The sequence below is a fragment of the Diachasmimorpha longicaudata genome, chromosome 6 (genome assembly GCF_034640455.1).
Source record: "Diachasmimorpha longicaudata isolate KC_UGA_2023 chromosome 6, iyDiaLong2, whole genome shotgun sequence".
Classification (NCBI taxonomy): Eukaryota; Metazoa; Arthropoda; class Insecta; order Hymenoptera; family Braconidae; genus Diachasmimorpha; species Diachasmimorpha longicaudata.
In genome coordinates, this window is record NC_087230.1 from 4,159,549 (window position 1) to 4,173,811 (window position 14,263).

At 36.2% G+C, this 14,263-nt stretch overlaps 1 protein-coding gene across 23 annotated transcripts in view; it reads right to left on the minus strand.

Annotated features, from left to right (window-relative positions):
- Glut1 (Glucose transporter 1) overlaps positions 1 to 14,263 on the minus strand; it is a 49,351-nt gene that overhangs the window by 22,679 nt on the left and 12,409 nt on the right. For 20 of the 23 annotated variants that reach the window (XR_010299096.1, XR_010299098.1, XR_010299099.1 and 17 more), the window contains exons 2-3: positions 6,256 to 6,430; positions 3,918 to 4,488 (exon numbers count right to left, since the gene is read on the minus strand). Coding sequence is in view for 18 of the 23 variants with exons in the window: in XM_064122552.1 (XP_063978622.1) it covers positions 3,918 to 4,480 (563 nt within the window). In the remaining 5 variants the exon portion in view is untranslated. Of the gene's footprint in view, positions 1 to 782; positions 1,118 to 3,917; positions 4,489 to 6,255; positions 6,431 to 14,263 lie in introns of those variants that run through there. The other 3 variants (XM_064122549.1, XM_064122559.1, XM_064122558.1) reach the window with 3 other exon arrangements.

Sequence of the window (14,263 nt, forward strand, 5' to 3'; positions counted from 1 at the left end):
TGATTTTTTATTCTGCCAAATGATTCAGTCACTTGAATGCAGGTTAATGATATCGACTTTGTCCGAGGGAACCAAAAATATGTCATCCAATAAAAAAAATCAAACCCTCGAATCTCCTCAATCCTAAAAAAAAAAATCAACTCGTTAAAAAAATCTTTCCCTCTCTCAGAACGAAAAAATTCTCCCCCTCCAATAAAATATTTCCTCTATTAAAATCACATCCAATCCCGGCTGATCCGTCACTGAAGGCACGATGCAAGTGCTCGATAATAATCAACAAAAAAAGAAAAAAAAAACAAATAAAAAAGATATCCCTGATACGAAAAATAACGTAAAAAGAAAATGAACCAGTGAAGAGAAGAAGTGAACAGTGAATAACGATATCTCTGGAGCAATTCTCGATTATCGGTGGTGCACAGCGAGGCGTGAGGTGAAACTTTTGGCTCTCAGGAATTATTGAAGAGTACTGAGTCGTTATGAAAGTTGAGAATAAAAATACTAGACTCCGAGGGAATTCATTTCTTCAAATAAGTGAGTGATTGAAAAAGATTATTTTCAATGAAAAAAAAAAAAAACGAAATGCATCGATTTTTCTTCAGAAATAACTCCACTCTTCGCCTTGAAATGATAACAGGACTGATGAGGGGGTGGGGGGGAGGTAAAATGGTGAGACAATGAATTGACATGAACCTTTTATGATTAAAAATGTTGCAGAATGATGAAAAATAATGAAAATTATTATTATGTTAGATAATAATCAGTGAACGAATGTCGTTATGTACCTGGGAGATAGGGAGACCATGGCTGTGTTCCGAAACTACAGTAGCCCTTCTACGCCTCCCTCAAATCTCACACACTTCCTCCTCCAGACTTCACTAGATTTTACTCAATCCTCATTTATTATTTATCGCTCTGTTTAATCTCAATAATCATTATTGGATTAACCAATGTTCCACGTCTTTGGATTATAAGATTTTTATTATCACCGACGCATGTTAACTCACACGGCGTTTAATCCGATACACAATAACCCCATGTATTTGCACACAATATCTCGATCAGTCTCGGCCGAGTGGGTCCAACACACACAGAAGCTGGAGAGTGACCCGACCACCACTTTTTAGCACTCTGTTAGCTTTACCTAGTTTAGGAAACACAGTCGTGGTTCAGTAAGATGCTTGATGGCGTCGATCGCTCGCAATTAACAATACAAATGTGGACACAATTTGTTTCAAAATTTTCTCAAAAAAATACACGACTTAAGAATTTATCTCTATTTCGCAAATTTCTGAATTTACAAAACTCAACGCCATTTTTCTACCCATAAACTAATTTTATATTCTACAATGGCAATTTTTAAAAATTATAAATATCAAAATATATATTGACAATGTTTTTCAGGCTGGAGGCCTTCTTGGGAAAAACCTCTCGAGAAACTTGAAATTTCATCGATAGAAATAAATTCTTGGTGGTGAGGTATATTGTGCCTGCACTTGCGTCGTTATCGCCAATTAGTTCAACGAATTTTTCTTCTTTTTGATTACTTTGTTAAATTTCAGTTGCGACGCGCCGCCAGCTTACTCACCCCTGCCTAGATGCCCGCGTCCACGAGCGAGCTTGTAATTAGAATGGGCCCCATCATTCAACGCACATGAAGATGATTATATAATTTTTACTGCCAAAAATAATTAATAAAAATCAGCGTGACCTCATGAGTGATTGGCGGACGATGCATGAATTATCTCAATCAGAACGACAATTTACATCCAACATTTGTCCAATAAATGACGTACGATAAAATTTTACAAGAAAATCCAACGTTTTGTGATTGATTTTCCATTTTCTTGAAAAATTTTACAGTTGATTCTCACAGAAATTATTTTATACAATTTTTTATCTAGAAGCTCATGAAGTTTTCGATTTTTTAAATCTTTATTTTGATAATTAAACGACAAAAATAGAAAAATTGACAGCTGTATCTTGTTTTAGCGAAATTGTTGATCTAAAATTTTCCAAATGATTTGTAGTAATTTGCTTTGCGTGAATTGAAAACTATTTTTTCATGACAAAGTTTAAATATTATTTTTGTTTTCTTATTGTTGAGTGTCAACATTGTCAAGAATGGAGCAAATTATCACCCAATTATCGATAAGAATTTATTCATGCAACCGACCATGAGGGACGTATGATAACAAAGTGAATGAGCAATCAGTGGTAAGCCTGCGAGCGTCGCGCAGCAAAAATAAATGAGATAAAACTAAAAAAAAATCTTGAAAAACATCAAAACAATAGCATCAAATAATAATCATTGAACTCATAATAATGATTCAGAGGCCTAAATCCTGAAACAATTGGCAATGTGATCATCAAAACTTTGGTGTCATTATGTACAACGATGTTTAGCTGCAGTGTACATTTTTTTTTATGTATGAATGATGATATTGCCGGAAGATAAGCTTTTGCGTTAGAGCCACTCTCGTATGCACTGTCTATAGAGGAGATCGGAATGTTATCGTTTAATTCGATGTGTAGAGACGGCTCACGACTTAACAAACTTGGATCGAAAGTTTTTCTTCACGAACTAGGTAGTATGAATATTTCAGTGGAAAGCACAAAGTTGCAGGGGGGTAATTTTTGCTGATTTTTGGAGGGGATTAATTAAAAAGTTGTAATTGGACATGTCGGATTGTTCACTAGATGATCAGTGAGGCAGTGAATAACGTGACATAATGAGTTTATTTTTTATGATGGTTTTAATATCAGTTAAGAGTTTTGAAAAAATTGTTTGGTGATAATAATATCTCTTCAGCATTAATTCCCCCCGTATTCGCTGTATTATTAAAAAGTCAGCATGACAGCGCAGAGAGAAAAAATGGAGCAGCTTTAGAAAAAAGTTTATTAATTTTAGAAACTTTTTTCTAGGTTTTAGGAAATTTTTTTTAAATTAATGATCAAATTGAGAATTAATTTCAAATTAAAATATATTTCATTTTGGAAGAAACTTTTTTCAAAATCCCTAAAATTTCAAAATAAAAGAAAATGGATTCTGTGAGTTTTTTTAAAAATAGTTCAAAAATTAAGAAAGAGCGATTTTTTACAGGAAATAAAATTTATTTTGCTATAAATTCTCACCTCACACCCTCTCTAAATTGAAATAGGCCCTGTAAATATTTAATTTAATGCGAAAATTATATAAAATGAAAAAAAATAATAATATTGTCCTTAGAAAACAAAAACAAAATTTCTAAAATTTAGAAACAAGTTTCTAAAGCTAGTCCCTTTAATTCTCCCTCTGAGAAAAAAAAATCTACAGTTGTGCACGGAGAAACGACTTGTGATTTTCAGTAACACATTCCCCTGAATTGACACCAAATTTCAGTGGTAAAACCGACTGACGATCAGCCAACCAGAAATTCATAAAAAAATCCAGGGAATCAGTGTTCTGTTCCTGAAAATGTAAAATTTTCTCTGCATGTCTGTCAACCAAACGTCTAAAGTGTTGAAACGCGTCTACAATACGCCAGAGGTTGTCAAGGGGTGTCTTGAGAACCACAGGGCGAACCACATAATAAAAATAATAAATAGCAATGAATTAAAAGATCAAAAAATAAAAACTTATTCAAAGGACATTAAAATTCAATAGAATTCAATCAATGAAAGAAAAATATCAACTGAATTATCTCGTCAACCGTTTGACTTGGTTAAAAAATTTCCCCCTCCCCTCATTTTCTGCACAGCAATTTTACAGCAATTCTATTCCCAGGTAAACAACACTGCTGTGAACCAGAAAACGGATAGAAGTGGAAATTTTGAAGTAGAAAAAAAAACAATCTTACTGAACTTGATTTTTGAATAAAATTCAATGTATGATATTTTTCACAGACATCATCAATCCACTGACGATTATCCTGACATACCTTATGAGCAACTCCCTGAGAGTGGCTTCATCGTCCTCCTGTATTTCTTCCTGCGTCTCATTACTGAATACCCCACGTGGATAATAATAATGACGTTGCGCTGGCCTAGCACCAGGCTGTCTCACACTGCCAGGATAATAATAATGATGATGATGTTCAGCAGTTGACTGGGGATAACGTCCAGTAGTGTGTCCCCTCGTCAGCTTGAATGCCGATGCCTCGTACGGCCCTTGTACATTATCACCGTAAAATCCACGTACAGCATATTGCTCCTCCACCCTGAAGCCAAAAGGCTCGCGATGCTGTTGATCAGTCGTTGTTAATTTATCCTCCGTATGCCTGCGTGTACGTGTATCATCACGACTACGTACACTTGGTGTGCGCGATCCTGCCTCCTCCTGCAGTACCTTGCGCTTCTTTCGTGCGCGCTCTAGGGACTCCGTTGTTGAATTTTTTTGATCGAGCGAGGCGGCCACACCAGTCACCTCCTCGTACTCGGGATCCAGGGGTACACCACCACTCCACAGCGGGTCTATTGACTTGAAGCCGCGTGAATCGGCCATCGTATGTGCTGGGGTGGGGCCAGATATTTTACGGGTTTTAGAGCTTTTTTTTACCTCACCAACACGTGCAGATGAATGTCAAACAGAAATTTCGCCAATTCGGGACATGAAGAGAGTTTTTTTTTTTAGCAACATGCGGGTGATGAAAATTTCATTGGAAAAATACGTGATTTTTTTGTCGATATTCCTGGGAATATTTCACCAGGAATATACAGATATTTTATTCAGCAGTGGAATTATTCGCAGCCGGTGAATTATTATGTTTTGTACAACATTTCTCGCTTGAGGGAGAAAAAAATTATTTTTGCCAAATATCCATTCAAAGAAGTATTTATTTTTCAATATTGTCTTTCATCGGTAATCATACTACTCTAGAGAATGAGTATTTTCTACGTGACCTTGAATCAACTCCACTGATAATTATTTCGTTTTTCTAAAGTTCTGATTTTCTGAGGCAATAATTTCGATGCTCATAATTATTGCAGGAGTTCACTCAACGTTATAATTAGCATGACCATGTCCTAGATCAATATAAGTAACACAATTCGAACCTAATCAGAGTTGTCAGGGAATTACTCAATTTCAGAATTAAAAAAATAAATACTTTTCTGAAGTAAAGGAATATTTGTCTAAAATCGTTTTTTTTTCTCAGTCCATCCTCCCGAGTAATTCCACATTTCTTTTATCTTTGTTTCTCAAATAATTAGCCAAATTACGCAGCCCTCTATCGATAAGGAATTTGTCTTAGGAAGAATCCTTCCGAGTCACAAAGCAGAACAATTCACCAGGGACGAAATTTTTCCTCCGCTAGCCCTCAAAGCAAGAAGGCACCATTTTCCCACAGCAATTTGAGCAAAGCCAACGTCGAAAAATATTTTTCCTAGTGGAAAGCACGTTAAAATGTCGGATCGAATTTCTTCCCACCAAATAGCGGGGAAACTAGTCGTCTCCAAACAGCCTGACCCTCCACTCCCCCTGGAGACATCTCAAAAAGAGCTTTCCACCCCCAATAATACTCTCGCCTCTATCTCCCCTCTTTCCACTGCTACAAGGGTTTAATACCAGTGTTTTCCAGCGGAAAGTCCTTCTCCCTTCTCTCTCCCCCCTCCCCCCTCCCTTTCTTCTGTCCGCTGTCCCCAATTCCCCCTCCATTGGCACTTCCACTCCACCGTAAAAGAAAGAAAACCGTTTTGAGAGAACATAATCCAATAGACTTAACTTCCTTCGCTCGAACAAATTCATCAGAACGAGATAAAAAAAAAGCTCCCATAAAACATCGTTTGGGAGAAATTCACCGGTATGAGTCTTTGCAAAAACAAATTAAACATTCCGGAAGCTTCATTTGCGAAGGATAAAAGTTGATGATCGAGGAAAATCCTGTGAGCGAGGTAAACAACAATAAAAATCCGGTCTGAGGTCGCGATATCGATTCACGGACATTCATATTCAGGTGAAAATTTATCTCTCAGAGAGAAATCCTGAAAATTATCCTCCACAGGGATATTGCATATATTTTTTATCCAAAAATTCATTAATCAATAAACTAAATGAATTGACTGAAAAATATATTTCACAATTTTTTAATGAAAAAAAATGATTCAGAAATCACCGTTAATCATCGTTAATTATAAATTTATGATTTTTCAATGATTTCTAATTTACAGAATCGTTCGACATGTTCTCTTTTAAATAAACAATCGAATAAAAAATCCAATGGAATATCCGTATTTCAGAAAAACAAAATTTCGATGTAAGAAATAGAATAAAATTCCTACCTTGAAGTACTTTCTAATGTCCATTGTGCTGGGGTATTCAGCAGCGATGATAAACCCCTTCGTGACGTCAGCCCTGACCTCTCGTCTCCCTCGTCGAAAAATCGAAGGGACGAAGAAAAATCAGACGCGCGACAAACGAAATTATCACTGACTCTTCACCGCTGGTCCAGTTAATCTGAAAATTTTGGGTAAAATGATGAGCATCAGTTGCCAACAACTTTTGAAGTGGTGGGTGGGGGGGGGGAATTACAGTTGAAAATTTAATTTTCCAATTTTGTTATACCCATCAGTATTTCACTTTGGTGGGCGCACTTGGCAGTCAATTTCAAAACTCCATTGCTCTCGTGAGGGCCAACGTCCTGGGACAGGGCCACCCCCTTCGACCCCCTTCTGGCGCCGTCCCTCACAGTTAGCTCTAACTAACCGTAATGGTGAGTATGTTGAGTGCATATGGCGTTTTGAATTCACTGGGTTTGTTATGCAGGAATTAACAATTATGTAATGTAATTTTCCCGGGGAGTTTCGGGTCTATTTGGGAGTTTTTCAGTGGTAAATGGATTCCAGGGGAATTGAAAGTTTGGTGGTTATCGGGGATTGATTGAACGGTGGGGGAAATTCTGTTGAAAATTAGATTAATCAATTGACCATTGTTCTATAAAATAAAAGTGAATGAAGTAACGTAAAATGCAGGGCAAGAAAATTAGGAGTTTTTGGATAATTAATTGACATTGAGGAATAAAATTTTAAACTTTTCGAGAAACGTTCAGCTATTGATTCATAAAATGTCTATAATTTTACGATTTTTTAATGATTTTTTTACAGAGAAAATTCAATGGAAAAATTGGTTTGTTGATTTCTGAAATTTCACATACAAAATTTGACCTCCAGAGGGCGAAACGAGGGATAAAGGGGAGTTTTATCAGAAAAATTAGCCTCCGAAGTCTAATTTTACCAACAAAACTTGACACCAAAAGTGGTTAATTGCCATTCCATCAAAAATTCTCTTTCGTGTGTTGAGAATTTTTAATTGATATTATAAATAAAAAAATCAGTGAAATGGCTTTTCACTAAAAGTAACCATTGACAGTCTATCATAGAAATTTTTCAAACAGAGAAAGTGTCTGTGGAATAATTATCTTATTAAAGATAATTGCCCGACTAACTCCGGATTTTCCAGCCTCGCCATCAGGTAATAATGTTCCCAGGTACAACCGGTAGATATAAACATCACAAACATTCGATTCATCACGTAACTGTCGGATAAGGTGGAAAAATAAGTAATGCATGCGTGATATAGTGAGTCACCTTGGTAGCGACTTGCATTTTAATTTATTGCAGACATTGCTGGAGGAAATACTCCCGTGTCTATCGTCTTGTTCGCTGATATGATTAGCCTTGTACCAGACGGTGTCACGGAGTCACAACCGTTGAGGCGGAATTGTTCATTAAAAATACGAGGAAAGATCGTAAAACTGAATGGTAAAAAATGACAGAAAACTTCGCAAGCGAATTGTTTTGAAAATATTCTTTGAACTGACACAATGTTGCGGCGTTCTCTGAGCATTTTTCAACCGAGTCACTTCGGCAAAAAATGTCTTTTGCAATTCCCTCGGAGGCATTCAGAAAATATCGGCGAATCCATTTTTCCTTATCACTCTTTCACGTCACCGGCACGTTGTCCTCCGAACTTAATTTGAAAAACTGATTAAATTCCAATTTCAATTTTAATGAGACCCCACCCGAATCACTGGACTTCTTCATTATTCTCTCCGTCCGTTCTTATAAATTCACGAATAACAGATTGAAAAATTCCATCTTCAATTGGTGGATTAGACTAAAATTATGTTTTTATAATTCATTATAAATTATAAAAAATATTAAATATTTTGTTTACACCATTTTTCGATTATTTTGCGAATTTTCAATGCGAAGTTCTTTCTTCATCCGAAATAATCTGTAATCCTTTCTTTATATGGCATACTATATATGCATACAGGTGATACTATTTATATCACATCTAAATATGTGTAGTACGTATTGATAGAATTAATTAATTAAAAAAAAACTGCTCAATTTGAAAAATATATTTAAAAAATTAATTCCGTGAGTAAATTCCATAAATCGTCATCTAAAAAGTCTCTGACAGTGAAATTCCATTTCACAAGATCGTAAAGTCCTTCTAACAAATCCCACATTCATATTTGTCCCCTGGCGCGAATACCGCAGAAAAAATCTTCAACCGCCCAAAAAAAAAAATTGGAGATCCCCGCAAACATTACGTTTTAGTTCCTTCACCTCTCCGGGTCATAATAAACCGCGGAATTCTCGTGCTCATCCGCAAGGGCCAAAAAAAGCCCCAGATGATGAGAGGAAAAATGCAAAAAAAAAAAATCCGGAGAAAGAGATAGAGAAATGTTGATTGCCAGACTCGACATTTTAAATGCAGAGATAAGTCGCACCGGAGCAGAGATCATCCCGTACCACTTGCAACCATTTCTCGCTCTGTTGTGAACTGTCGGCGATGTAAAAGTGAATGACACGAGACTGAAAAAAGACGACAAGAGTGCGCGAGGTAAGCAAACAATACAAAATTAACAGACATCTCTTTTGTCCCTGGGAAAAACAAATTTTCCTTTCCTTTGTTCACTATTTCCGTGTTCTCCTGACATTGAGGAATTAATACTACATATTTTTATGGTCTGGAGGGCAATAAACAATGGCGGAGATTTGTCGGGTTAGGGGAGAAGAACATAATGACTACATGAAAAGTCCGGTTTTATTACTCATTTTCACAGGGGGGAGTAAATTTTCGAAGAAATATTTGTGACTTTTTTTTAATGTTTATGAATTATTTTGAGAGAAACAAATGCTCGAAATGGTGACCCTAAACCCAGGGAAATTAATATATTTAATCAAAGTCGACACAAGTATTTATCTGATATATTTAGATAAAATTAATAAAAACAAGAGGGAATTTCTTCAAACAATTCAAAGAACTGAAAATCATTTTGTAGAATAAAAAAAAGAGTAAAATGAAATTTGGATTTTTTTTCGTGGAAGAACTGATTGAAAATAATACTAGTTAATTATGAGATCTCCAAAGTTATATAAAATTGCGCAGATAATGACCCATCGAATCCCTCAAACATCCCTGATAATAGATTTAAGTCATACTGGATGGAATTACAGACTACAGAGGATTATCCGGCAAACGTTCCCGGATCAGGATTTATAATTAACAAAGGTAATTGAAGTCCCGATGGATCGGTTATTTAAGACCGACAATGGAGTGGAAAAATTCTCTTGACGACTAGTCGATGTCTGGCAGCACTTATCAATAATCTAGGGGCAATCAAGCAATCGAAAATCAATGAGGAAAAGCCATTTCAATGGTAAGATAAGTTGTGATTAGATTCTGACATCAGACAAAAATTATTTTGGACATTATTACACGATGACAAAATTATCAATCATAAATAATCTGTGCCATCGGGCTTAATTATGGGGATAATTGCGAGGCGATTTAACAATTGGATTTGCCAAAAAAACTCGAAAATTCCAAATAAAAACTCAATAAAAAATTTTGGAGTTTCAACGAAAATCAAGAAATTAATGAATCGACGAAGAAATAGTGCGGCAGTAGAATCATTAGTATCATTAGTACGATAAGGTAGCGATCGAATTATTGACCCCAAAAATGTTTGAGTTCAAATTTCAATGGGAAGATAAAATCGATTAGAATCGGACAGAACAAAAAAAAAACACTTGAAAAAAATTTAAGCTCTCACGTGTAATAAATTCCAACGAATAAATGGCATGTTCTGAAGGATGAAATGATTACGAGGTCAGTAATCCCTCGCCCCACCCTCCAGAAGTCTCGCGGAATATCACGAAAAAGAAATAAAATGAAAGACTAAAATATTAAATTAAATTGATGGCGCAGTAAATGAAGTAATAAAAAATTGAAATATGAAGACTATTTATAATAATGTACAAATAAAGTATAATCAAATGAATATGAAGTCAATGACAATACTAAACAAAAAAAATAATAATTATTGATGGTTATTAATTGTTTATATATAACAGCCAAAAATATGAAGAATACTAGGTAAATTATGCTTGAGTGAGTGGTAGGATTATTAATTAAGAAAGAGTTTCAACTTTCGATGAGAAGATAAGATTGGAATCATAGCTGCAAACCCTCCTAAAAAACCAAGAAATATCTCTGAAATAGATCAGAAACGAGATATCTCTACAAAAGGTATTTCACGTTATCACTGTTAATTATACCAATTAAAACCTAATTATTGGAGAAAAAAAAATAATTAACGTCGAAAAATTCCGGGGGAGGGAAAATGCTAAATTAATGCAGATGAAAAAAAGCCCCGTGATTTTTCCCTTTGGTTAAATAAAAAACCTTAGTTGAAAAAATTCTAAGCAAGATTCCGGAAGCCATAAAACAGTCCAAGACCTCCCGAAGGACCCGGAAATAGCTCTAACATGAATCAGAAGAGAGATGTCTCTACAAAAGGTATTTCAGGTTATCAGTGTTAATTATCAAAACAATCAAGATCTAGTTACTGGCTCAAATAATTAATTACTACCGATGAATCCCGGCGAAAGAAATGTCTTAATTAATTAATATCAGAAAAATAAGCAAGATACTTTTGTCTCATTTAATAAAACAAAAAACAGCTTGAAAAAATAGTAAACAAGGCTCCGGAATCCATTGAACAACACTCCAAAAAAGCTCTCAAAAAAATTCGAAAATAGCAGCAGCAGCATTAGTATGATTAAGAGAGCGCCAGGATTATTAATTAAGAAAGTGTTTGGGTTTCACTGAGTATACGTTTGTGCAAGTCACAGCCTCTCTCCTCTCGTTCGGTGAAACTTCACCCGAGACTGAGTGAGAGAACTACACAAGTTACTGACGACAGAGAAACTAGTGCGTGCGAGAAGCTCCGAGGAAGATGCATGTAAGCACAAGCCCGGTATAACCCGAGTACAGAGTGGAAAGAGGACAGGGGCGCCAGATAAAACCGGAGTGATGATACATAGTTTCACTGAGAGGCGAGTCTCTGGAGGACTCTCAGTCCCACCCCTGTTTGAAGCCTTCATTTGCGCCTGTTTCCCGTGTTAATCAACTTCGTAATAATTGTCGCATTGAATATTCATACTTTGGCATTAAAAAGGGAGGAGTAACGAATCCCACGGGGGCCTCATCAACTCGAATATATATGTATAATATATATATATACAATATAATTTTTTTTTTGTCGTAAGTATCTCTTCTTCACTCCTCATCCCACCGTGAATTCTCGGGAGAATTTTCGTGATCATTATCTGCTGCGATAAGGAAAAACTTATCTAGAGGCGGAATTATGACTGATATTACGGTTATGGCTTGACGGTACCGCAGGATTAAAGAAGCTTGAATTATATAGGGTCTAGGCCGTGCGTGAAGTGATGATAAATTCATTCAAAAAGACCAACGACAGTCATTTGTCGTTTATGGTTTTTTCTCATCCAGAGGGGCTTAAAAAATCTCATGATAAAAATTACCGTGGTGGCTTACAATCTCGGCGCAAACCGGAGGTCTAAGAAAAATAACTATGTCGCATAATAAAATTTCTTTATCGACTTGGGAAAACTTCTACATACACCGGTCTTGTCAAAATTCGAAGTCTAATGCAACATTTCCCATGACGAAGTAGAAACGTCGGCAATAATCGGCAATATTCGACGCTTATTGTTAAGCAATTACAATGAGTTACCGAAAAATTACTGCGTGTAACAGTAACAGATAAAGGAAGGTCCAATACAATAAACTGACCTAGATAGGAATTTTTCGAAGATTTCGATCAATTTTTCATTTAAAAAATGATAGATCTTCAAATTTTAGAGTGCTCATTAGAAATGGGATAGTTATAATGATTCAAACGTTTGAATGTTATTTTATTCTCTTTTATTTAATACGCTCGAAAGGAACAACCGCTCTAGTTCCTTTCCTTAGAGGGACTAACTAAAGGGCCTAATCATACTCCAAACTTCAGAATATTTGCCAATCTCAAGTGGAAACACGAGAAAAAAAAATACAAATCGTACAAAGACCTATTCAATCCAACTGTTAATTAATTTTAATAAACAGTTTGAAATGTTAACCCCAATGGTGCTGTTTAATAAATTTTACGGAGCTACATATAATTAATTACAAAATTCGCGGTATTGATAGTAATTTTCATGTGTGAGTAAAACACATTCCAGTACTCTAACAATTCCACCTCAATACTCCTGCCCGGCACAATACTATTTCACAGACTTTTCTCTCCCTCCTCCCCTAATTGATGATGTTTAAAAAAAATAATGAATTGCCCGAAAAAATGTCACATTATAAACGTCAGATTAAATGTTGATTCGGAAATCAAATAACCCAGTTCGTCTCAGCTATCGATCATTTCCTTATCAAACATAGCCGCGCATTTTCCATTCATTTTTTTTTAATGAAACAACTCTAGCATGTCCCGGCTTACGAGAAAAAATCAAAATGAGAAAAAAAGTGACTGAAATAACCGAGAGCAACGAAGCGTGACGGTTGTGTTCGCGTCGCACATAGCGCCGAACGACTCGTCAGTAGAGAAAAGCAATATTGCGAGTATAGAGAGGGGCCCCGAACAGCACAACTCACGAAACAATTTCCCCCGTGGTAGTGAGCACACTCAAACTACAAACCTATATAACCCACCCACGCCTCGCATTTCGCCACCCCCCCGGGCCCCCGGCCCGCCCCATCTGTGATTTTCTATTTTTTCTCCCTCTCTCTCTCTCTCTCTCTCTCTCTCTCTCTCTCTCTCTCTCTCTCTCTCTCTCTCTCTCTCTCTCTCTCTCTCTCTCTCTCTCTCTCTCTCTCTCTCTCTCTCTCTTCCATTGGAAACATTCTATGGGAGAGGCTACAGTCGGGTGCCTTGGCTCGCCTAACTCAATTTCAACTAGTTTCACCAACACCGATATCCACCGCCATCCTTTTAAATATAAACCCATGGACTATGCAGCATTTCATCCCAACGTATTTGTACACGACCCAGAGAGGGCGGGGGTAAAGGACTGTACTTCGGATCTCCAGCCGTGCCGTGAATCCTCGAGCGACAATTGCTTCGGGAAAATGCATCGCAATGTTTGAAATTAATTTTTTCGCGATTCTGGGGGGGACAATTGATTTTCCACGATTTAAAGTTAATTCGTAATGTTTTTTAATCAGTTTTTTGGGGAAGAGGGGATTTTTTTGGGAACAGAGAGAGGAATAAGGGGGATAAAACGAAATTAGTGATTTTAAAAAAAATTTCATGTAATCGAGACCGACTTAATTAAATTTCACAAACGAAAAAAATGGTAATTTTGTTCTCTGATGATATTATTATCGTGTTAGAATTGAAAAAAAAATTTCCCGCCAGTTTTGGTCTCCTCAAGACTTTCCAGATCTACTTCACATCAAACTTCTGTCATAAAATATGTTTAAAAAATGACACATTTTAACTTTCCACTAAAATAGGCGAGTCAAATGTAGAAAATGATAATAAAAATCGCAGTCTGACCATGAAGTTCAGTATCTACTTAAAATCAGACTGGCGGGTCAGCTACCTCATTAAAATTCATAATTAAGTCTTAAGCGATTCGTAATGTTTTTTAATTATGATGTTTCGGTGACGAGGGGATCTCGTTTGGGGAACAGCGAGAGAAATCGAGGGATAAAGCGAAAATCCTGATTTTTCAAAAGTTTCCTATCTAATGAAGACTAACTCAACTTCACAAGCGCAGAAAAAGAAAGTAATTCTGTCCTCTGATGATATTACTATCACATTATAATTAAATGAATACAAATTGGCACCAGTTTTGGTCTGATCAAGACTTTCCATTTCTACTTCACACCAAACCTCACTCCTAGAATCTAAAAAACACAAATATGTAACTGTCCACAACACTATGGTACAACACAACAATATGGTACGTA